This window comes from Acipenser ruthenus, chromosome 16 (genome assembly GCF_902713425.1).
Source record: "Acipenser ruthenus chromosome 16, fAciRut3.2 maternal haplotype, whole genome shotgun sequence".
NCBI classification, from domain to species: Eukaryota; Metazoa; Chordata; class Actinopteri; order Acipenseriformes; family Acipenseridae; genus Acipenser; species Acipenser ruthenus.
In genome coordinates, this window is record NC_081204.1 from 15,766,767 (window position 1) to 15,789,183 (window position 22,417).

Consider the following 22,417-nt stretch of genomic DNA (forward strand, 5'->3'; position numbering starts at 1 on the left):
TTTCAAACCTTCCTTTTTGAATAGTTTCCTTGATAGTAATACTATTTTGGAGACGTTTCAGTCAGGGTTTCGTTCAAATCACAGCACAGAGACTGCTCTGGTTAGGGTTGCAAATGATCTGCTTATGAGTGCAGATTCAAATGCTATATCTGTTTTAGTTCTTTTAGACCCGAGTTCTGCATTCGATACTGTGGATCATTCAATTTTAATTAATCGTCTTAAAGAATGTGCCTCTGGAACTGTGCTGAACTGGTTTAGATCATATCTAAAAATCGACAGACGGTACTGTTACCGTCGGGTTGTCTGTATCAGGACTGGCTAATATTATATGTGGTGTCCCTCAGGGCTCCATTCTCAGTCCTATGGTTATTTTCCTTGTATATAGAGGTGCTCAAATTTGTTGGTACCCTTACAGCTCATTGAAATAATGCTTCATTCCTCCTGAAAAGTGATGAAATTAAAAGCCATTTTATCATGTATACTTACATGCCTTTGGTATGTCATAGAATAAAGCAAAGAAGCTGTGAAGAGAGATTAATTATTGCTTATTCTACAAAGATATTCTAAAATGGCCTGGACACATTTGTTGGTACCCCTTAGAAAAGATAATAAATAATTGGATTATAGTGATATTTCAAACTAATTAGTTTCTTTAAATTAGTATCACACATGTCTCCAATCTTGTAATCAGTCATTCAGCCTATTTAAATGGAGAAAAGTAGTCACTGTGCTGTTTGGTATCATTGTGTGCACCACACTGAACATGGACCAGAGAAAGCAAAGGAGAGAGTTGTCTGAGGAGATCAGAAAGAAAATAATACACAAGCATGGTAAAAGGTAAAGGCTACAAGACCATCTCCAACGTACTGCCCAGTGTCAGAAAGCTCTGTCTCAGTCGCAGGTCATGGGTCCTCCAACAGGATAATAACCCAAAACACATAGCTAAAAAGCACCCAAGAATGGATAAGAACAAAACATTGGACTATTCTGAAGTGGCCTTCTATGAGTCCTGATCTGAATCCTATCGAACATCTATGGAAAGAGCTGAAACTTGCAGTCTGGAGAAGGCACCCATCAAACCTGAGACAGCTGGAGTAGTTTGCTCAGGAAGAGTGGGCCAAACTACCTGTTAACAGGTGCAGAAGTCTCATTGAGAGCTACAGAAAACGTGATTGCCTCTAAAGGTTGTGCAACAAACTATTAGGTTAGCAGTCCCATCATTTTTGTCCATGCCATTTTCATTTGTTTTATTATTTACAATATTATGTTGAATAAAAAATCAAAAGCAAAGTCTGATTTCTATTAAATATGGAATAAACAATGGTGGATGCCAATTACTTTTGTCAGTTTCAAATTATTTCAGAGAAAATTGTGCATTCTTCGTTTTTTGTGGAGGGGTACCAACAAATTTGAGCACGTCTGTATGTTACCACTAGGGTATTCGTAAACATGGGTTGAACTTTCATTGTTACGCTGAGGACCCACAACTCTACAGCTGTTAAAACCAGGCGATATCAATGCTACTAGTTTTATTTGAGTGTCTTGCTGATACTAAAAGTTGGACCTCTCAAAATGTTCTGCAATTAAACCAAAATAAGACAGAAGTCTTATTAATAGAGTTATTATTAGAGTTGACAAAAATAGATTTGGGTAACCTGACTTCAAATTTGAAATCCAAGGTGAGAAACTTGGGGGTTAGATTTGATTCTGAGCGAAGCTTTGAATCTCATATTAAACAAAATTACTAAAGTGTCTTTTTATTATGTGAGAAACATTGCTAAAATTAGGCAATTTCTTTCATTATCTAATGCACAGAAAGTAGTTCATGCCTTTATTCCATCTAGATTGGACTACTACAATGCTTTCACATCTGCAGCAGTTCTAACTAAAACAAAGAAAAGGGCACGTATTACTCCTGTGTTGGCGTCACTGCACTGGCTTCCAGTTTGTTATATGATTGATTTTAAAATTCTATTAACATTTAAAGCATTTAAATGGCCAAGCACCGAACTATCACCGAGATGTGAGCGTATAAGCCTGCGCGTACACCGAGGTCAGCTGACAGTGACTTACTTTGTGTTCCGAGGGTGAAGCGCAAAAGGAAAGGAGAGGCTGCTTTTTGTTATAATGCTCCCAGACTGTGGAACTCACTGTCATTCTCTGTCAGAGGTGCACCCTCAATGGCAATTTTTAAAACAAGACTTGACACATTTTTACAACATAGCCGCCTTTTTAAATTGAATGTACTTTTAATGTGTTTCGTTTCTGCTGCCTCTAATGGTTAAAATGAAAGCTTTCTTTTAGCTTGTATTACATTGTTTATCACTTTTGTACTAATTAATTATTTTTTAAATTCTCTCTTTTAGTATACATGTTTATTTTCTCTTTTAAATATATTTTCTATGTAAAGCGCTTTGAGCTGCTTTTAGCATGAAAGGCACTATATAAAGTTTATTATTATTTTATTATTATGTGCAGTCTGAACATGAAACATTTAGCATCCTACTTCTCTTAGAAATCACCGAAGCCCTACAAATATAAAAGGTTTGCAGGTTCTGCTCTCTTACCAACAGTGATGACGTCAGGGTTCAGAACAGACTCATCCGATACAATGAAGCCACCAGACACAAAGAGCTCATTGTATGTATGGTTTTTAACATCATCCAAGCTGTCCACACCAGCAAAGCTGACCGACGGCAGCTTCTTTAAAGACACCAAGGCAGGAATCTGGAGGAAATACACATTTTAAAAAACACTGAATATGGGCTGTATCAAGTTACAACACACAATCACTGGCTTACAAGTGCGATTGTTAGGAATTCTTATTAGAGTCCTGTTAAACCACAACCTAACAAATAGGTTTTATTCCAGTATTTCACATTTTTCTGTTCTCAAAAATTGCTCACAGCTGATTCCCACGTAGAATAGTAGCAAACCAATCAAACTGTTGGTCATAGCAAGACCATGGAATTCAGGACACGCTTTGTAGGCTGTCTCAACATTGAACCCCCCCCTCAATAGCCTCCTGTATGTCGGGAGTACCTCATGGATGTTAGCAGCAATGTCTTCATTCTGAATTATGATCAGCAGCTTGTCTAAAGAGCTGTTCTTTTCCAAAAAATTCTGTGGGTTACACTCTGCGTTTCCTAATCGCATCAAGTATTCCTGAAAAAAAAAAAAAAGACCAAAACAAAACACACACAATGGTGAACAAGTTAGACATACAGATTGTAGTAGTAAAAATAGAACAATATATATATATTATATATATATATATTTTTTTTTTTTTGCAACAGTGTAGAGTCTACAATTATCTTTTAGGATTACAAAACTACTCTTGCTTTTAGTACATGCGTGCCTGGGAAAGCCAAAGCTGCGTACGTGCAGCCAGGTTCCTACCCACAGCCCGCCCGCTGAGTTTGGACACATGGACCAGGCGCAGCTCATCCAACTGTTGTGGTGAGGGCCTGTGGTTCTCTGAAAAGGGACCTCAGCAAATGGCACTGGTATGCTACCAGGATGCTATTGTAATTACCCAACCTTGCAGAGAATGCACTGGCTAAATAGGCGTGCTTGGGGCAGGTAGCGTCCTCTGACAAAGGCGGCAATAGAAGCTACCAGCAGAAAATGGGCCAGGCCCAGCTTCCACATCATGTACCCTAGAGCGTCCATCGACCGGGGAAACAGAAGGAGCTTTTGCCAGATGATCCCAGGAGGACTGGATTTCAAAAAGATACAGGTGCACTGGGGGGGGACACGGGAGACATGGTAGGCTCATCATTGAAGATGGACTGCCTTGTTTCACCTTCTGTAGGCCAGGGCACTTGCAAAATTGCAGTGGCCCTCTTGATCAGAGGTAGAAGCTCCGCTGACAGGGAGAGCTTAACAGCAGGGGATGCGCGGTCAGACTCCACGTCCTCAGGCAGGAACGCCAGCTCCTGTTCACCCGCCTCCTCAGAGGCGGTGATGGACAGTATGTCCTCCTGTGGCCAAGGAGCAAACTGATTGGTTGTAATGTTTACGATGTATATTTTTCCTTAAAGTATGTTTCAATAAATACCCGGGGGAAGCAAGTGCAACCACTTTGGGAAGTTATTTGCATGACAGAGTAGGTACAGTAGTCTCCGCGAATAGGAACACCTCCTAAGAGAATACCGCCTCAGGGAACACACTGAAAGCTGGTGAAACTGATTTTTCCCCCCCATTCTAAATGCTCCGGCTAAAGGAACAGGAACTTTGTTAAAAGAACACTTTCTTGGCACCGATAGCGATTCGTTCCCAACTGATACAGCACTGTTTTGTAACCTGATAACTCATCATCATTATCAAACTTAAACTAACATGGTTTATTCAATCTTGTTATCGCGAGAGTGTCTTGAGGCACACTGACTGGTTTATTAAATCTTTCCAGAAGCGCCGTCATATAACAGACAGCAAAATGTGCCACAGTTTCTCTTGCTACAAAACTTTGGAAATTGCTCGAGCTTTTGAAAAAAACCTGAAAATCAGACACAAGTCGGCGAGCAAATTTGGAGTTTCCTGTTCTCCATTCTGTTAAATAATAATGTGCATGTCTTGTATATTAATGCTCAGTTTTGAACGTGTAGGGGTGCTGTGTTAACTTAGTTTGACAGTTTGTTTATTAACGTTAGTTTGTCTGTTACTTTATTATTATAGGTTTATTAACATACACTTACCTATTGCTTTTCTACTTATTCAGTTATTTCATATGGCGATGCATGTGCATCATGACAAGTAACACATATGTATTTATTTGTTTATTTATGGATTCATAGTGTGTCTGGTGGCTAACTCCGTCTAGAGAACACGGCTATAAGAACACTTCACTTGCTTCCCGAGGGGTGTTCTCTTAGCTGGGAGACGACTGTACTACCTAATAAGTTACCTTCACTACACTATTTGCAAGCTAAAGTGGGAAGTGCGGTTGCATGTTTGCTCGATTTAGTCACACTGCGTTGACCATCACAGTAATACTGGAGCTGATGAGGTGAAACAGAAATGCAAATTAAAATTGTTATCACAGATTGGTTAGTAGATCTTTATTCTGTTGGCTTTTGAATCTCTAAATTAAAAATCAGCTTTGAGAGAAAGTAGCCCCACTATAGAGTGAAGCAGCACAGGGCAATAACAAGCAGGAGGGAGATTGCTGTTAATGTAAGCTTTCTGAATCGTGGTACAGTAACAATCTCATCTTTAACATTATAAAACTAATATAATGGATACAGTTGCCATTTGCAAGTCTAGATTTGGTTATCTTATAAATGTTTTGGGCAACTTTAGCAGAGAAATAGCTAATAGCTTTTCAAGTGGCCTTGAACCACTGCTTGGTTTTGTTAGTTTTTTTTTTATGTTAAGCTTGTGCTTAGTTGGGAGATTTAAAATACAAGCATCATCATTTGTCCACGCACCAACCACACCATGATCAATGTATGTTCCTTTAAAGATTTGTTTTCATTCATGTATTTAAGCATAGAGTATAGTTTAAGACTACAACTGCATAGCATTTTGGACAATGCCAGCTTTGAGTGTGTGCGAGACCCCACACACCTTCTACAAGCATCTTACAATTAGGGCTCACAGAAAAACCCAGAATGACTCCAACTATACATAGGGAATATTAAATGATTCGCTGCCAAGTACAAGATAAATTGCTGGTTTCACAGACTCTGATTACTACTAATCCTGGACTAGGTAATGTAACCCCAGATAAGGTGGTCCAGGTTTAGTGCTGCTCTGTGTCTGTGAAGCCAGGCCAAAGTGTTGTATTTTAATGATCTGAACAACTGCAGGAGTACTTCTGCCCGTCTCGACTGAGATCAGAAAAATAACACCACCACAGTCTGGATGGAAGATGGTGCATACCTTTATTTCAGCGCACACAGTGCTTTCTTCTTCTGCATGGATATAAAACTTCAAAGTGTTCTTCTGCACATCCTTGATGATTTTGACCAAACTAGAGAAGACTTCTGGCTTGAGCTGATTGATGAGGTTACTGAAAGCAGCTGGAGCCTGAACAGCCGATGAAATCGGAGAGCAGTGAGCAGCAGCTTCCCCCAGCGGCAGCATTCCATCTCGGCCACCTGCCACCGCTGCAGGCTCAGGCTCCATCGCAGTATCCAGGGACGGCACGCTCAGCGCAGCGGGGTTTACATTCAGGCTCTGTTGTTCAGGCTCTGGTTCATCTTGTTTTAAACATTCTTTTCTGGGAGACTGCGACAGCTCCATCTGGACCTGAGGCGTGTTCGTCACTGTCCCGAGTCGAGCTCCGGTTTGCAGGGACTGCTCTGGAGGAGAACTGCTTAACTGAGAATGTCTGGCAGCAGCTCTGAGCTTTTCAGAGTCCACCAAACTTCTCATCTTCTCACACAGCTTGTCGACGTAGTTCTGCACAGGGACGTGCGGCTCCCGGACTCGGACGCACTTGGAAAACCCAGACGTCAGCTTCTCAGGGATGGAAACGACCGACTTTGTGCTGTACAAGACGTTCTCCTGCCTCAGAAGCTCCTGGACTTTAGTGGTAAAGCCCCCAAACTCTTGGAAGACAGTGCTCTCCACGTCTCTGGGTTCAGCAGAGGTGTACTCCGCGGTGAAGCTGGACCAGCCTGGATGGACAGCGTCCTTGTCATCTTCGTGCATCTCTGCTGGCATCGGGGGAGAGACTTGGGTGAACTTCACGGGAGAAGAGTCTTGGCTGCGCAGCACGCGGGGGTCATGAGGACTAATAGCCTCCTGAGCTAGGCGGTACGTCTGTGACTTCATACCTGCAACACGAGCACAACAATACGCTCACTTTGTAAGACAATGAAAACAGCAGCACTGCACATCTAGAACTCTTCAGGGATCAGCTTCAGCTGTTCAAGGCACCCACTCCAGGGACTATTGCTCTTCAGAACAACCATTAATATAATTCATATACAATACAATGTTCCCTCATCTCTTCAGCAAATCTTGAATGAAGAGTGATGAAGGCTTAGTATAACACCTCAGTTCCCCTTGTATAAGTTTCCACATTAAAATTTGCACAGTAATATTGCAGTTTTCCCATTGTTATACTAATGAACTTGCCAATCATTTACCATACAATTTTACAATACCTCTTTGTGCTTTACTATACTTTCCCTATGCTTTTATAACACTTTGCTATGCTTTTACTATGGGAAGCTTTTATAAGGGCCATATAGGTTTGCTGTGTTTCATGTTCTCCTGATGCCAGCAGCATGTGAAGGTATTTTGCTCACCTGTTATTGGAATGAGTTTCCAAGCCATGTTGCTGTCCCCTGGCAGCCTGGCCCCCTGCTCCCTGTGGTGTGTCTGCTCGAGCTGCGTGCTGGAGCAGGGGCTGAAGCCCTCCAGACTGCTCACACTGCCAGCCATCTGCTCCTGGATGCAATGAAGAGCCTTTTCAAAAACACATCTTTAACTCTAGTAAAGGATAGGACCTTGCCTCAATCCGTATCACAAGCCCCCTCGCCTTCTCTACCACCACTATTATGGAACAGTGAGTTTTGGGTCTGCACCAAAAACTAGAAATTGCTACCAATTGCTGCTCAGATTAAAATATAAAAATGTCCTTGAGAACTTGAAGCTGTAACACTGTTACAACATGTACAGTTCTAGTTCATCATACAAGTAGAAACTGGATAATAATGTCAAAGAAAGGAGTCTACCTCTGAGCTGTCCTTCCCGTCGCTCCTATCATCCCCAGAGGCAAGGCGGAGGTCACTGGCATTGCACGTACTGGAGGGATCTGCTGCCATCAGGGCCCCCTTCTTCTCTGAATCCTCATAGCCGTGCATCGTGGGGGGCTCCTGAGCACATCCTAAGTCCAGGGGCTTGTTCAACAGGGCCACAGCCGAGGCACCCCCAGTGCTGGTCAGGGTGTCCAGGAGCAGCTGGATGAGGCTCTGGGTGTCGGCAGCCACAGTGCTGGAGGGGTCTTGCTTCCTCAGGTCAGTGTCCTGACCACCCAGACAGGTAATGAGAGAGGAGGAATCAGGAGACTGCTCGACATCAGCTGGGAACAAGGAACACAGGCCAGTCAGTGCTGTTCAATGGACATGTTTTTCAAAGCATCAACTAGTTATCTCCCATAAGAAGTTAGAAAAAGGTTACTGTAGCAAAATCACTAAAATAGAACTGGGTATTGTAACAAATGCTGCACAGCAGTTATGAAGCGATACACTTGGTGAGTCTATTGAAGTGGACTTTATAAAACTATCAGGGAGAAAAGGACATGTGCAGGTAAGAGCAATTAAATGTTCCCAACTGATGTTTTAAAAGAAAAAAAAAGAAAAATAAAAATAAAAAAAAAAGTTAAGAAATTAGACTTGTGCAAAGCTAATAAATATCACACCAACTCTTTGTGAACAAACCCAACCTAGCATGTTAAACACAGCACACCTTTGCTAAACATTCAGAAGTACATAGCGTACTACAATATCTCTTTCCTTGGGTAATTATCATCATGTTAGTAACAGTTAACCAGTACTACCTCCTACGTGAAGTCAAGAGAACTCGAAGACCTGGACTGTCACTGATGGAGTCAAGCAAAGTCATACATCAATACTCTTGTTTCTGGAGATTGCCACGAACACAAGCTCACCTTTCAGGTCTTCTCCGTTCTCCCCGGCCCATGTCCTCAAGTGCTTGTAGGCAGTTTCGACATCGTCCCCCTCCAGCTTTCTCTTCAGACTGCGGACGCTCTTGAACTCCTCGCTCTCTGCCCCTTCTCCCATGTGCTTCTTCCTGCTCTGAATCAGGTGGATCAGCTCCTTGAGTTTCTCCGGGTCGTCCATCGCATTGTGACTAGTCTTCTGCGACAGCGGCGCATGCTCCGAGCCATTCCCCCAGCCAAGCCTCTTGCTTTCGCACTTGCCCTCGGAGCCCTCCCGGCTGCACTCTGGGACCCTGAGAGAGCTTTCCACCATCTCCCTCACTCGGGATAGTGACAGCTTAAAGGCGTTGGACTCGTATAGGTAGAAGTGCAGAGCCTTATCGATATTTGTCTTTACGTATGGTGGAGTGAACAAAGCCTTTCTATGGTCCAGCTTCTGGTCATACTCATACAAGACAAACTCCCTGATCCGTTTCCTCCCTCCTTCAGGCAGATTCTTCAGGTAATCCTTCGCACAACGCTCCACAGCAATGTTCGGGGGTGTGGAAGTGTTGTTGCGGGACTTCATTAGGCCGTAGTGGAGGGCAGGAATAAACGTCATCAAATGAGGCATAATCTCCTCCGTGCCTTCGGTTGATTGGGGTGCTGCCTTTGCACTGCTTTTTGCTGATTAAAAAAAAAAAAAAGAATGAATAATTAAAACACAATATCAAAGGATTACATTTACATTTTAAGGAGCAATTGGTTCTTAGCATGTTTAACCCTTTACAGTCCATTTATTAATTGCGCATCAGGCATGCCAGGTCTAATTAATTTTCACACGCGCAGTTAATTTTATACGCGCTGTTTAAAAGTATTTTTTTTCACAGTCAAACAGGTTTAAATGGCCCTGCATATCAACAAAGCACTCACTAGGCATCTCCAGCCCCGCCCCACCCTTTCGTTTGCTATAGCGTTCACCTATGCAAGAAATAAATAATAGTCGTACATACCGATCGATCATCTCCGGATCACTCATTTTACCACCAAACTCCTCAATAATGCGATCCAAGTCATTATTTTATCACTATAACATCTGAAAAAAGCTCTGCAAATGTCCATGATAGTCTCTGTGCGCTGATGCACTCAGCCAGCTTGTTTACTATGACCGCCCCGTTATCTGATACCTGATACCATGTATGACTAATCATGAGATACGCCTTTTTTTTATTTATTTATTTATTTTCCGACATGTCTCGGCTCCTGTCGCTCCCACTCGGCAATTGAATGGTTTTCTCGGCTTTTTCCGGAGAAAAAACGACTAAACACCCGTTTATTGCGTTGCTATAATGATGTCGGACCCAGTCCAACAAAGGACCTGTGAGGAATAATTGCAATGTCGGACCCAGTCCGACAATGGACCGCAAAGGGTTAATTCTGGATGTGCAGATAATGTAATTATCAATGTAATTCAAGGTTGCTGCTGCTATTTCCTGGCAGGTCACTTCCTTGTGCTGTATGTTAATTTCATTCCACTATGCCAGTGTTTTATTTTTTTTAAACTGTACCCCTTCTGTCTTATGGTGTCAGCTTAAGTACCCCTTTACAATTTTCACTATGCTGAATGGTACCAATGCCCCTCAACATGTATGGCTATTCACAGCCATTATGGCCGCAGTGTCTTTTCCGCTACAGCAACTAGAGATGCCTGTGTCAGAAAGTGTTTGGATCCAAACAACAACATGGTTTGTGTGGTTAAGTTGCATCAGCAGGGGAAAAAAAAAAAAAAACAACACACCACACACAACAAAACACACCCCCCACAACAAACACTACCCTTTCAAGCACATGGATTTCTACCATGTGTAATAATGCCATCTCAGAAGAGAGCAGAACAAAAAAAATAGCTGAAAGCCTTACACAATCTGCAAAAAAAAAAAAAAAAAAAGGTGCAAAACTTGATCATATTTTCTAATCAGTAATTTACAAATGTTTATCCCTACATTGCATTACAGTGTTTATTGTAAGATGGACAAAAAATTATAATAGAGATTTGGTACAATGCAACCCAGCAACTCATTCTGTATGCTGCACGTGGGATATACATTTTAACACAAAGGCTAGTAAACTCCAGGGATGTGCATTTTGGTACATTTTTATGAAAGTTTAAACTCTGTGGCACGTAGTAGTTTAAAAAAAAAAATCACTGTGTGTACAGATATACATATAAACACTTTTTTCTGTTATATATACTAACAGTAGACCGTTCGCATCTCAACGAGACAGGATTCTAAGCACCTTCATCTATGTGTGTTTTAACATTTTTTTGCATTCCAACAGCATCGCCGTATCTTAAGCGAAGATTCTTGAAAAACCGTACATCTGTGCGTATGTTTTTTGGGGTTTTTTTTGCCCCGCAGCTCTTTCACACACAGTACACCTTGCCGTCTTGAGAAGCCACGGATACTTCATCTCCCATTCAAAATTATAAGAATGTATTTTTCATTTGCATTTTTGTGCATTACTACTGCTTGCAACATGGCCGAGGTGCAGATGAGCAATCTTCTTCATGAGAATCCCCTGAAGATGCTGAGGGCATCCCTGTTAAACTAGTGCAGAAAATAACAAAAGCACAACGTTAAATGAAGTGACTGCAAAAATGAAATGAGAGTTAAAAGTAGGATCGGGGATGAACAATTCATGTAATTTGTCAGCTCTGTTTGAAATAAAATTAAAAGGGACCAGAATTAGGCTCAGGCAAGATATGATGGTAAAAGCAAAGATAGTTTTGCAATTAACAGCTTTTTCTGAGTTTAATTATGAAACAGAATCAGCTAAATTTGTCACCTAATTAAAAATAAAACCCGAAAACTTCAAGCCCTACTTTGTGTGTGTGTTCACATCTACTTTTTCCAAAATACTTGTTTTATTTCTGAGCAATATGGACCTCTGTGCGTCCCGTGAATTTTTTTTTTTACGTCCAATAGATTTATTTTGCGTCTAGGGCACAAAATTTTGTGTTAACGCGACCTCTGTGTGTGTGTAGAAAATATATGTAGAAAATATATTATATATACACTACCAGTCAAAAGTTTTAGAACACCCCCATTTTTCCAGTTTTTATTGAAATTTAAGCAGTTCAAGTCCAGTGAATAACCTGAAATGGTAGAAAGGTAAGCGGTAAACTGCCAGAGGTTAAAAAAAAAAGTTTAGGTTACCAAAAACTGAAAAATAATGTACATTTCAGAGTTATACAAAAAGGCCTTTTTCAGGGAACAAGTAATGGGTTAACAACTTACAGCTGTTCTGCAGCAATGGAAGTAAATTAAAGCCTTGAAAGTTGATGCTAACAATTCCTACAGGTGTCCCAACTTTTGTTGATTACTTACAAACCCTCTGTCTGTATAAAAGCAGTGTTGGAACAGACTGTGTTACTACACCCTCTTAAGCATTATTTGGACAGTATTGTACTGCAGGAAGTAGTATATTGCTCTCATAATGGCAAGAAAAAGGCAATTAACAAAGGAAGACAGACAGACCATTATAACCCTTAAAAGTGTAGGTCTTTCCTTTAGAGAAATTGCAAAGAAAGCCAAGGTGTCAGTGAGTACAGTTTCCTACACCATCAAAAGGCACTTGGAAACTCTGACAGGAAGAGGTCTGGCAGACCCAAAGCCACAACAGAATCAGAAGACAAGTTTCTGAGAGTCAACAGCTTGCATGATAGGCGGCTCACAGGACAACAGCTTCAAGCACAGCTTAACACTGGTCGAAGTAAGCAAGTCTCAGTTTCAGCTGTGAAGAGAAGACTTCGAGCTGCAGGTTTGACAGGTCGAGTAGCAGTAAGAAAGCCATTGCTAAGATGGCAGAATAAGAAAAAGTGGCTTGCCTGGGCCATGAAGCACTGCCAGTGGACTACTGAAGACTGGAAGAAGGTCTTATGGACCGATGAATCAAAATTTGAAATCTTCGGTTCATCACGCAGGGTTTTTGTACGCCGTTGAGTAGGCGAAAGGATGGTTCCTCGGTGTGTGACACCAACTGTCAAACATGGAGGAGGAAGCGTGATGGTCTGGGGCTCTTTTGCTAGATCCAGAGTCGGCAACTTGCACAGAGTGAGTGGCACCCTGAACCAAAACTGCTACCACAGCATTTTGCAGCGCCATGCAATACCCTCTGGTATACGCCTAGTTGGTCAGGGGTTCATCCTACAGCAAGATAATGACCCAAAACATACCTCCAGGCTATGTCAGAACTACCTTAGAAGAAAAGAACAAGACGGTAGGCTTCAAATCATGGAATGTATAATGTGATACCTTGTAACAATTGTAAGTCGCCCTGGATAAGGGCGTCTGCTAAGAAATAAATAATAATAATAATGGCCAGCACAGTCTCCAGACTTAAACCCCATCGAGCTGGTTTGGGATGAACTGGACAGAAGGGTGAAAGCAAAGCAACCTACAAGTGCAACACATTTGTGGGAACTTCTGCAACAGTGTTGGGAAGAACTTGCCGAACAATATTTGATTTCCATTGTAGAAAGAATGCCACGAGTGTGTTCGGCCGTTATAACTGCAAAAGGTGGCTACTTTGATGAGTCAAAAATTTAGATTAAATTTTGTTAAACAAAACGATTCCATGATTTCTTTTTTATCTCCAATTGTTTATTTGTTCTATGCTTTAATTTCAGAGTACATTGAGACATTAAACTGCGTAAATTTCAATAAAAACTGGAAAAATGCAGGTGTTCTAAAACTTTTGACCGGTAGTGTAAATATATATATATTTGCTGAACCAGTCCGGGGTGAGCCTGGCACAGAGTTCAAATCCTGGAATGTGCCGAGTTATTGGATGACTTAAACTAACCTGTATTGATTGAAATAATATGATATACTCTTTGTCAATAATTATAATAATACTGTATATGTTCCTTTCAAAAAGATCTGCCATACTCAGTAGAAAACAATGGATAGTTGTTGTGTGCAGTCTATGAAAGCACACAAAAAACTTGGCAGACTCTTATCATAAGGCCTTGTTATCATATTCCAGTTTTATGAGAAAAAGTACACTTTACTTTCACTACTTCATGTCTCATATTAATCACCAAAAAATTGGAAAAAAGGCTAGGATGTCGTAAAACCTGCTTCAACTGGATTTTGTATGACCAGAGAACGGGATCAGACTTAATTCAGTAAAATAATATTAGTAACTGTTCTACTGAAGTAACTGAATTAGAAATACTTGTTATAAAATCATTTAAAGTTAAACTGTTATACAAAGAACAGTATTACTGTTGAAAGAACATATTACAGGTAAACACTAAAGAAGTTCAGTACTAACTGACACTGTCAGAATATTGTAATAATTGTACTGTGTTTTAAAGAATATAAAACCAGCATAAATATTGCAGCAAATTATGAACAGGTTACAATGATTTGAACTAAGAAAACTGAACAAGTGTTACTAGGAAGCTGTGTGGTCCAGTGGTTAAAGAAAAGGGCTTGTAACCAGGAGGTCCCCGGTTCAAATCGCACTGACTCATTGTGTGATCCTGAGCAAGTCACTTAACCTCCTTGTGTTCCGTCTTTCGGGTGAGACGTAGTTGTAAGTGACTCTGCAGCTGATGCATAGTTCACACACCCTAGTCTCTGTAAGTCACCTTGGATAAAGGCGTCTGCTAAATAAACACATAATAATAATAATAATGTTAGAAAAAAAGCTTGTCTATGTGCCTTTGTTATTTGTACACATACACCCTTGGAAGCCGGTCAGACTATTGCACGTGGAAGCCTGTAACCTTGAAAGAAGCAGGCCTCTGGGGGAACTAAACAGGGTGGCCAAGTATTGCAAATTAGTAAATTGATTGTGTTGTTACTAAGCATAAAGGTTTTAAAAAAAGTATTAAGATCTAATAGTGACAAAACTCTCTGAAGAGAAATATGTATATATAAGTATTTTGATCTAATAAGAAACATAATATTTAAACTAACAAGTGTTTTTGCTTGTTTAAGGCTCTACTGTAATACAAATAGACTGTAGCGAACACTTAATTTAATCTATTTAAAATAATTAGTTAATTTTCTTCATGCGTCCTTCACAAATACAAATCTACCCGATTCCAGCCTTGCTGAAGAACCCCCAGATGAGTCCAATTTTCAGCTTTGTCCAACACCTGGTCGTCTAATGGTTAGACGGAGACCTGGAGAGGCCTACAAGCCACAGTGTCTCGCACCCACTGTGAAATGTGGTGGAGGTGATGATCTGGGGGTGCTTCAGCAAGGCTGGAATCGGGCAGCTTTGGCATGAATCAAGCCAAGTACAAGGTTGTCCTGGAAGAAAACTTGCTTCCTTCTGCTCTGACAATGTTCCCCAACTCTGAGGATTGGTTTTTCCAGCAGGACAATGCTCCATGCCACACAGCCAGGTCAATCAAGGTGTGGATGGAGGACCACCAGATCAAGACCCTGTCATGGCCAGCCAAATCTCCAGACCTGAACCCCATTGGAAACCTCTGGAATGTGATCAAGAGGAAGATGGATGGTCACAAGCCATCAAACAAAGCCGAGCTGCTTGAATTTTTGCGCCAGGAGTGGCATAAAGTCACCCAACATCAAGACTGGTGGAGAGCATGCCAAGACCATGAAAGCTGTGCTTGAAAATCAGGGTTATTCCACCAAATATTAATTTCTGAACTCTTCCTAAGTTAAAACATTAGTATTGTGTTGTTTAAAAATGAATATGAACTTATTTTCTTTGCATTATTCAAGGTCTGACAACACTGCATCTTTTTTGTTATTTTGACCAGTTGTCATTTTCTGCAAATAAATGCTCTAAATGACAATATTTTTATTTGGAATTTGGGAGAAATGTTGTCAGTAGTTTATAGAATAAAACAAAAATGTTCATTTTATCCAAACACATACCTATAAATAGTACAACCAGAGAAACTGATAATTTTGCAGTGGTCTCTTAATTTTTTCCAGAGCTGTATATACACATACAGTGCCTTGCAAAAGTATTCAGACCCCTGACCAATTCTCTCATATTACTGAATTACAAATGGTACACTGAAATTGGCTCTACCAAATATTAATGTGTGGGGGTTGAATACTTATGCAAGCAAGATATTTCAGTTTTTTATTTTTCTTAAAAATATTTCCCAACATAAAACCAATGTCACCTTACAATAATTGATTTTGAGTTTCAGTGTTTTAAAATAAAATATCAAACAGAATCAAATTTCAATGTACCATTTGTAATTCAGTAATATGAGAGAATTGGTCAGGGGTCTGAATACTTTTGCAAGGCACTGTATACTTATATTATATTATAGTCAGGATTCTGTGAACTTTGGTCCACCTAACTTTTTAGAAAAAGGAGGAGTTGGAAAAAGAGAGCGATGAAATCATGTTCCAATATTTTTTGGCAAGAAGTTATAGCCAATCAATTTTGAAAAAGGAGTTGACCAGATCCTTCTAGAATGTATCATTAAACTTAAAGATAAGAAATGTCAAGGCCGAGTGATGATTAGATTTACTTGGGACTTCTGATGTATTCAATGGAGGGGAAATCCTATAAAAACCTAGGCAAAACCCCAGTCAAGTATCGCGCGACTTGCTAACTACAAGTTGTTTTGTCCGTGCTCTGAAGATCTCTGAAAAACTGATTGCTGTTTGGTCGTATTCACAAGTCTCTGCCTTTTGAAGACAATTTTTATTTTTCAATATATCCTACACTACACTTCCATATACTGGAATGTAAGCATATATTTGAATTGAATATCTCTTATGTTAATTCTCAAACTGAATGATGTTTTATTATTATTATTTCTTAGCAGACACCCTTATCCAGTGCGACTTACAATTGTTACAAGTTATCACATTGTTTTTTACATACAATTACCCATTTATACAGTTGGGTTTTTACTGGAGCAATCTAGGTAAAGTACCTTGCTCAAGGGTACAACAGCACTCCCAACTGGGATTGAACCCACGACCCTCCGGTCAAGAGTCCAGAGCTCTAACTACTACTCCACACTGCTGCCTGCTATAAGGTATAGAAATTATGTATTAGTCTTGAGAGCGAGATAGATACACATATATATAGAATGTTCTACAATTTAGCGGTAGGTGTTTTTTAGCTTTATGCATTTTATAGCCTAAGAGCTAAATATATGATAACCATATTTGTATTATTGTATTGAAGTACTAATGCTGTTAAACCTGTAAAGCACTGGATCACCCAGACTGCTTTTTACTTGGGATTTACGGTGGTCCGCGCAACCAACCAATCCAATTTTTAAAGCATTTAACAAACCGAAAAGAGCACTACTACTGCTCTGATTCATTAAAACTTCAAATTAAATGAGTCTGTGTGATTCTTGAATATTAAAGTTGCGAATATGTTCCTGCACTCTTTATTGTGTTTTTCTAATTTAGAGCCCTGCAAATGAACTCCCCATTTATTTAATGTATTTTTTGTCACACCAGTTTGTGATTGACAAACCGCTGGTTTAAGACACAATACCGGGGCTCCCGAGTGGCGCATCCAGTAAAAGCACTTGCGTAGAGTGCCGGCTGCGCCCTATAATCTGGACGTCGTGAGTTCGAGTCCAGGCTATTCCTTTTCCGACCGAGGACGGGAGCTCCCAGGGGGCGGCACTCAATTGGCCGAGCATCGCCCGGGGGGAGGGAGGGTTAGGTCGGCCAGGGGGTCCTCGGTTCATCGCGCACCAGCGACCCCTGTAGTTTGGCCGGGCGCCTGCGGGCTTGCTTATAAGCTGCCCGAGAGCTGCGCTGTCCTCCGACGCTGTAGCTCTTGGGTGGCTGCATGGGGAGTCCGCAGTGTGAAAAAAAGCGGTCGGCTGACGGCACACGCTTCGGAGGACAGTGTGTGTTCGTCTTCGCCCTCCCGAGTTAGCGCAGGGGTGGTAGCGGTGAGCTGAGCATAATAAAAAATAATTGGCCATTCCAAATTGGGAGAAAATAATAAAAATAATTGGCAACGACTAAATTTATAAAAAAATAAATTAAAAAAAAAGACACAATACCAAGAGGAATTCTTAAAACTTAAGTTTAAATCAAAATTCATTTAGGAAATGTCTTCACTGTGAATGCTTCACATTACCATTTACTTCCCATCTCATCGTTATGTCAGTTGAGCTCCACCACTCACCAGCCTTCACCACATCTCGGGGCTCCTGGAACAGAAACAGCGCCTGGAGACATCTCAACTGCTCGCCTTTCAACTCTGAAACAACCAGGGACAAGGGGCAGGATTACTCTACTGTAAGAGACAGCACTCTGCACATCTTCAACATTATCCTTCTATTCATGATAGATTACACCTACCGTTATAAACCATTTGGGAGGATGAAAGCAGGAAAAGAAATCCTTTGTCTTCCAGAGGTTTGACAAGCACCTAAAAAACAGTGAACGTTAACATTAGCAGTAAACAAGTTCCACGTCCTCGTTCATCAGTCTTCCTTCCAGTTAAAAGCAACTACAGTCCGCACACACGTAGCAAGTTCAGGTATGATTTATATTGTTTCACATATATAGAACAAAGAATCTCTTTAAAAAGGTGCTCCTGTGAGTTATTGTGAATATTATTATAATAATTATCCTGTGAATAATGTATTGGATTTATTGACTCAATATTCGATAACACAAATAATCATTTGGCACAGCCCTGAACTGAGAGTTTAAAAAAAGATTGCTGACGTTTCTCCAAGTAATGCTGGACAATGACACAGTCAGCTTCCCCTCAGGCGGAGAGGGGTGTTTCTTACACCCATGTCCACGGGGGTAGGGTCTGATTACCCAACACGTTTCACTGGTAACCAGAGCTGGATTGAGTTGAAACTGAAGGCAGGAACGCCAGTGTATAATTATGTGATCATTTATTCAACTGCAGAGTACAAGGTGATCATTTTTATATTCACAAAACAAGTCACTCATTACCATTATACCATTACTCTATTAAAGTTTACTCAACTGAAAAGCAAATCTACCAGAAATGTGGGTTATTTTGTTGAACAGCAAAAGCATCCTCAGGAGCATAATGTAAGGGAGTGGCATCTCTGATGGATTAGTTTACACTTGGGAGAAAAACTGCTCTGTGTCAATGCTGTGAGCAGTGGATAAACACAGCTCTGTGTCAATGCTGCGAGCAGTGGTTAAACGCAGCTCTGTGTCAATGCTGCGAGAAGTGGTTAAACACAGCTCTGTGTCAATGCTGCGAGCAGTGGTTAAACGCAGCTCTGTGTCAATGCTGCGAGCAGTGGTTAAACACAGCTCTGTGTCAATGCTGTGAGCAGTGGATAAACACAGCTCTGTGTCAATGCTGTGAGCAGTGGATAAACACAGCTCTGTGTCAATGCTGCGAGCAGTGGTTAAACGCAGCTCTGTGTCAATGCTGCGAGAAGTGGTTAAACACAGCTCTGTGTCAATGCTGCGAGCAGTGGTTAAACGCAGCTGTGTCAATGCTGCGAGCAGTGGTTAAACGCAGCTCTGTGTCAATGCTGCGAGCAGTGGTTAAACACAGCTTTGTGTCAATGCTGCGAGCAGTGGTTAAACGCAGCTCTGTGTCAATGCTGCGAGCAGTGGATAAACACAGCTCTGTGTCAATGCTGTGAGCAGTGGATAAACACAGCTCTGTGTCAATGCTGTGAGCAGTGGTTAAACACAGCGTGACAGTGAAAGTAATGGAACTTGAGTGAAGAAATCCTACAACAGTTGTGTACCAGCTGTAAAGCCATACCTCAAAGCGTGCAGTTCGGTAAAACAATGTGGCAGGGAAACTGATCATTTTAACTGGACAACAATAGAAATGGAACTAAACTGAGAATTCTGGAATACAGCTGTGCACCAAATATTAAGACAAAACACTAAGCCAGAAACAGAAGTCACATGACATCAATGTCAGCCATGTCACGTCAGAAGTCAATGTCACAGTCAACACAACATTCACCATGCAGTGTTAATATAACCCTGCAGTGTTAATATAACCCTGCAGTTATGAGGGGACTGCTTTAAACAGACCCGAGAGGAGAGGAGGTGCAGTGGAGGCAGCTTTTTAAACCAGCTCCACAAAGTATGTGTTCTTCTTACAACAGCAGGGCTTTCAACTGGCAAAAGCAAGGGCAAGGCCAAAATGGCCTACAGTTCAATACATGTGTAGAGGGCACCAAGACCACTACACTTAAGTCAAGGCCAAAGTGTAGGATGTTGTTATTTTGCTTAGGATTCATATATAAAAATTATTAGCCACAGAAAGAAACAATACAGTTTAACTAAATAATAACTATGTTCAGAAGATGCTGTTTCTTGGCAAAAGCTGCCTCTACATTTTTAATTGTATGAACTGTCCTGTGTGGCTACTGGCTTGCTGACACACGGGTGACTTTTGGGCCCAACAGCTTCACTGTTCGGAAGAACAGCTGTCATCACCGAGATGCACAGAGAGCAATTCAGCGCTCGACAGACAGGGGTCAGCTGTGCACTGAGAGGAGGAGAAATCCCTTGTCATCAGAGGAGACACACAGACAGCAATTCAGCACTTGACAGACGGGGCCATGAACATAGAGGAGGAGAGATCCCTGACCAGCAAACTGGCCAGTTGCATTGCTGCTGGGAGCCCTGCCAGCCAGCAGCCTAGACTGGAGCCTGCAAGGACGTAGCTCCCTGCCCTGAAGGCACTGGCTTTTCCCACTACGCATTGGGGCCATTTTGTTCAGTTTTAATATTATTATTATTATTATTTATTTCTTTGTATCCAGGGCAACTTACAATTGTTACAGGATATCACAATATTTGTACATACAATTACCCATTTATACAGTTGGGTTCTTACTGGAGCAATTACCCAGTAAGTTGGGTTCTTACTGGAGCAAGTACCTTGCTCAAGGGTACAGCAGCAGTGTCCCCCACCAGGGATTGAACCCACGACCCTCCAGTCAAGAGTCCAGAGCCCTAACCACTACTCCACACTGCTGCTCTACTAATAATAGCATATATTCTCCAGTTTAAACAGAAGCTAAACTCAGAAATATTGTTCCCGCGTGCAACATACAAAATGCAGAGATGCTGTGTTGTGTTTATAGATAAACCGAAAAAAACAAACCTGTTTATCAGAAGATGGACAAATACTGCCAATAAACACTAATACAATGTAGAACTATTTCCTACCATCTTGGTTTCGTTGTGGTAAAAAAAGGAAATACATATGGGGATAACGGCAATTGAACCGTATTCGATTGCGTTACAGTAAATATTTGTTTTTTAAAAATCGGTGGGGGTTTGGGGGGGGCTTAGGTCCACGGTGTCCTCGGCTCACAGCGCACCAGCGACCCCTGTAGTCTGGCCGGGTACCTGCGGGCTTGCCTGTAAGCTGCCCAGAGCTGCGTTGTCCTCTGATGCTGTAGCTCTGGGTTGGCTGCATGGCAAGCCTGCAGAGTGGAAAAAAAGCGGTCGGCTGACGGCACATGCTTCAGAGGACAGCGTGTGTTCGTCTTCGCCGCTCCCGAGTCAGCGCAGGGGTGGTAGCGGAGCTCAGCTTAAGAGACAATTGGATGTCAAATTGTGTGAAAAGCGGGGCAAAATCAATTGACGACTACTAAATAAAAATAAATAAAAAAACATGCCTCCTATTTACTGTTCTGAATGCCCCTTTATCTACTCATTTGTGACCTGTTTCTTTTTTTCAGGTCGAAAAAAAGTCCCTTGGATCAATACTGCCGGAATTTTGAATGCTTGAATCAGAACGTTGCATAGTCTTCTTTGTTCAAAACTGAATAGATTCAACTCTTTTAGCCTGTCTGCATACGACATGCCTTTTAAATCCGGTCGCTCTTCTTTGCACTCTTTCTAGAGCAGCAGTATCCTTTTTGTAACGAGGTGACCAGAACTGAACACAATATTCTAGATGAGGTCTTACCAATGCATTATAAAGATTTAACATTACTTCACCTTGATTTAAATTCAACACTTTTCACAATATATCTGAGCATTTTTTTGGCCTTTTTTATAGCTTCCCCACATTGTCTAGATGAAGACATTTGAGTCAACATAAACGCACAGGTCTTTTTCATAGATTCCTTTTTCAATTTCAGTATCTCCCATATGGTATTTATAATGGTCATTTTGATTGACTGCATGCAGTATCTTAATTATGTACGTGAGCAATTGGATCCTGGGCGTATTTGATTGGCTATTTTTACTACCTCTGTGAGCAGTAATTAGCCTAATGGGAACGTCACTCATACAATGCAGACTGTTACATTAAAGAGGCAGGTTGTTTTAAAGAAGAAAAACAGTACAGTACATCAATGCAATTTTAGAAACTAATGGGCAGGCTGACTTACCAGTTTCTCCTTTTCCAGCTTCTGGAGCACACTTGGTAAGCTGCTTCCAGATTTAGATTTTTCCATCAGCTCAAAAAGGCTGCAATACATCCCACTTTTTAGCACTGTAATAAAAATGTAGGTTAATGTTGAATCTACAAACCTTTCACCTTTGTGGTTTAAAGCATTTAACACACTGCTTTACCTTCTCTCTGTCTATTGTAAGTGTCCCTGTAAAACACGGCAGCCGGGATCTTCAGTTTCACTTGATCCAGGGCCATCACACTTCCCACGTCAAGCTTCTCGGGCCTAAAACACAGAACAGGCATTACAGAAACACATGAAAAATGCCACAAGAGTTGCAGTACACATTTTTCAAGAGCAGTTAACACACATCCGTTACAATGAACTGAAAAGGGGTGTGCAAGCAAGGGCAGTTAAAACACATTCGTTACAATGAA

The 22,417-nt window shown here is 41.2% G+C and overlaps 1 protein-coding gene across 3 annotated transcripts in view; it reads right to left on the reverse strand.

The window, feature by feature from the left end:
* Positions 1 to 22,417, reverse strand: part of LOC117412563 (protein TASOR-like) — a 53,754-nt gene that overhangs the window by 11,338 nt on the left and 19,999 nt on the right. For all 3 annotated transcript variants that reach the window (XM_058988907.1, XM_058988906.1, XM_034021037.3), the window contains exons 10-19: positions 22,162 to 22,265; positions 21,978 to 22,081; positions 17,965 to 18,034; positions 17,789 to 17,863; positions 8,624 to 9,301; positions 7,689 to 8,035; positions 7,260 to 7,401; positions 5,884 to 6,782; positions 3,043 to 3,165; positions 2,568 to 2,727 (exon numbers count right to left, since the gene is read on the reverse strand). In XM_058988907.1, coding sequence (XP_058844890.1) covers positions 2,568 to 2,727; positions 3,043 to 3,165; positions 5,884 to 6,782; positions 7,260 to 7,401; positions 7,689 to 8,035; positions 8,624 to 9,301; positions 17,789 to 17,863; positions 17,965 to 18,034; positions 21,978 to 22,081; positions 22,162 to 22,265 — 2,702 coding nt within the window. The remainder of the gene's footprint in view (positions 1 to 2,567; positions 2,728 to 3,042; positions 3,166 to 5,883; positions 6,783 to 7,259; positions 7,402 to 7,688; positions 8,036 to 8,623; positions 9,302 to 17,788; positions 17,864 to 17,964; positions 18,035 to 21,977; positions 22,082 to 22,161; positions 22,266 to 22,417) is intronic.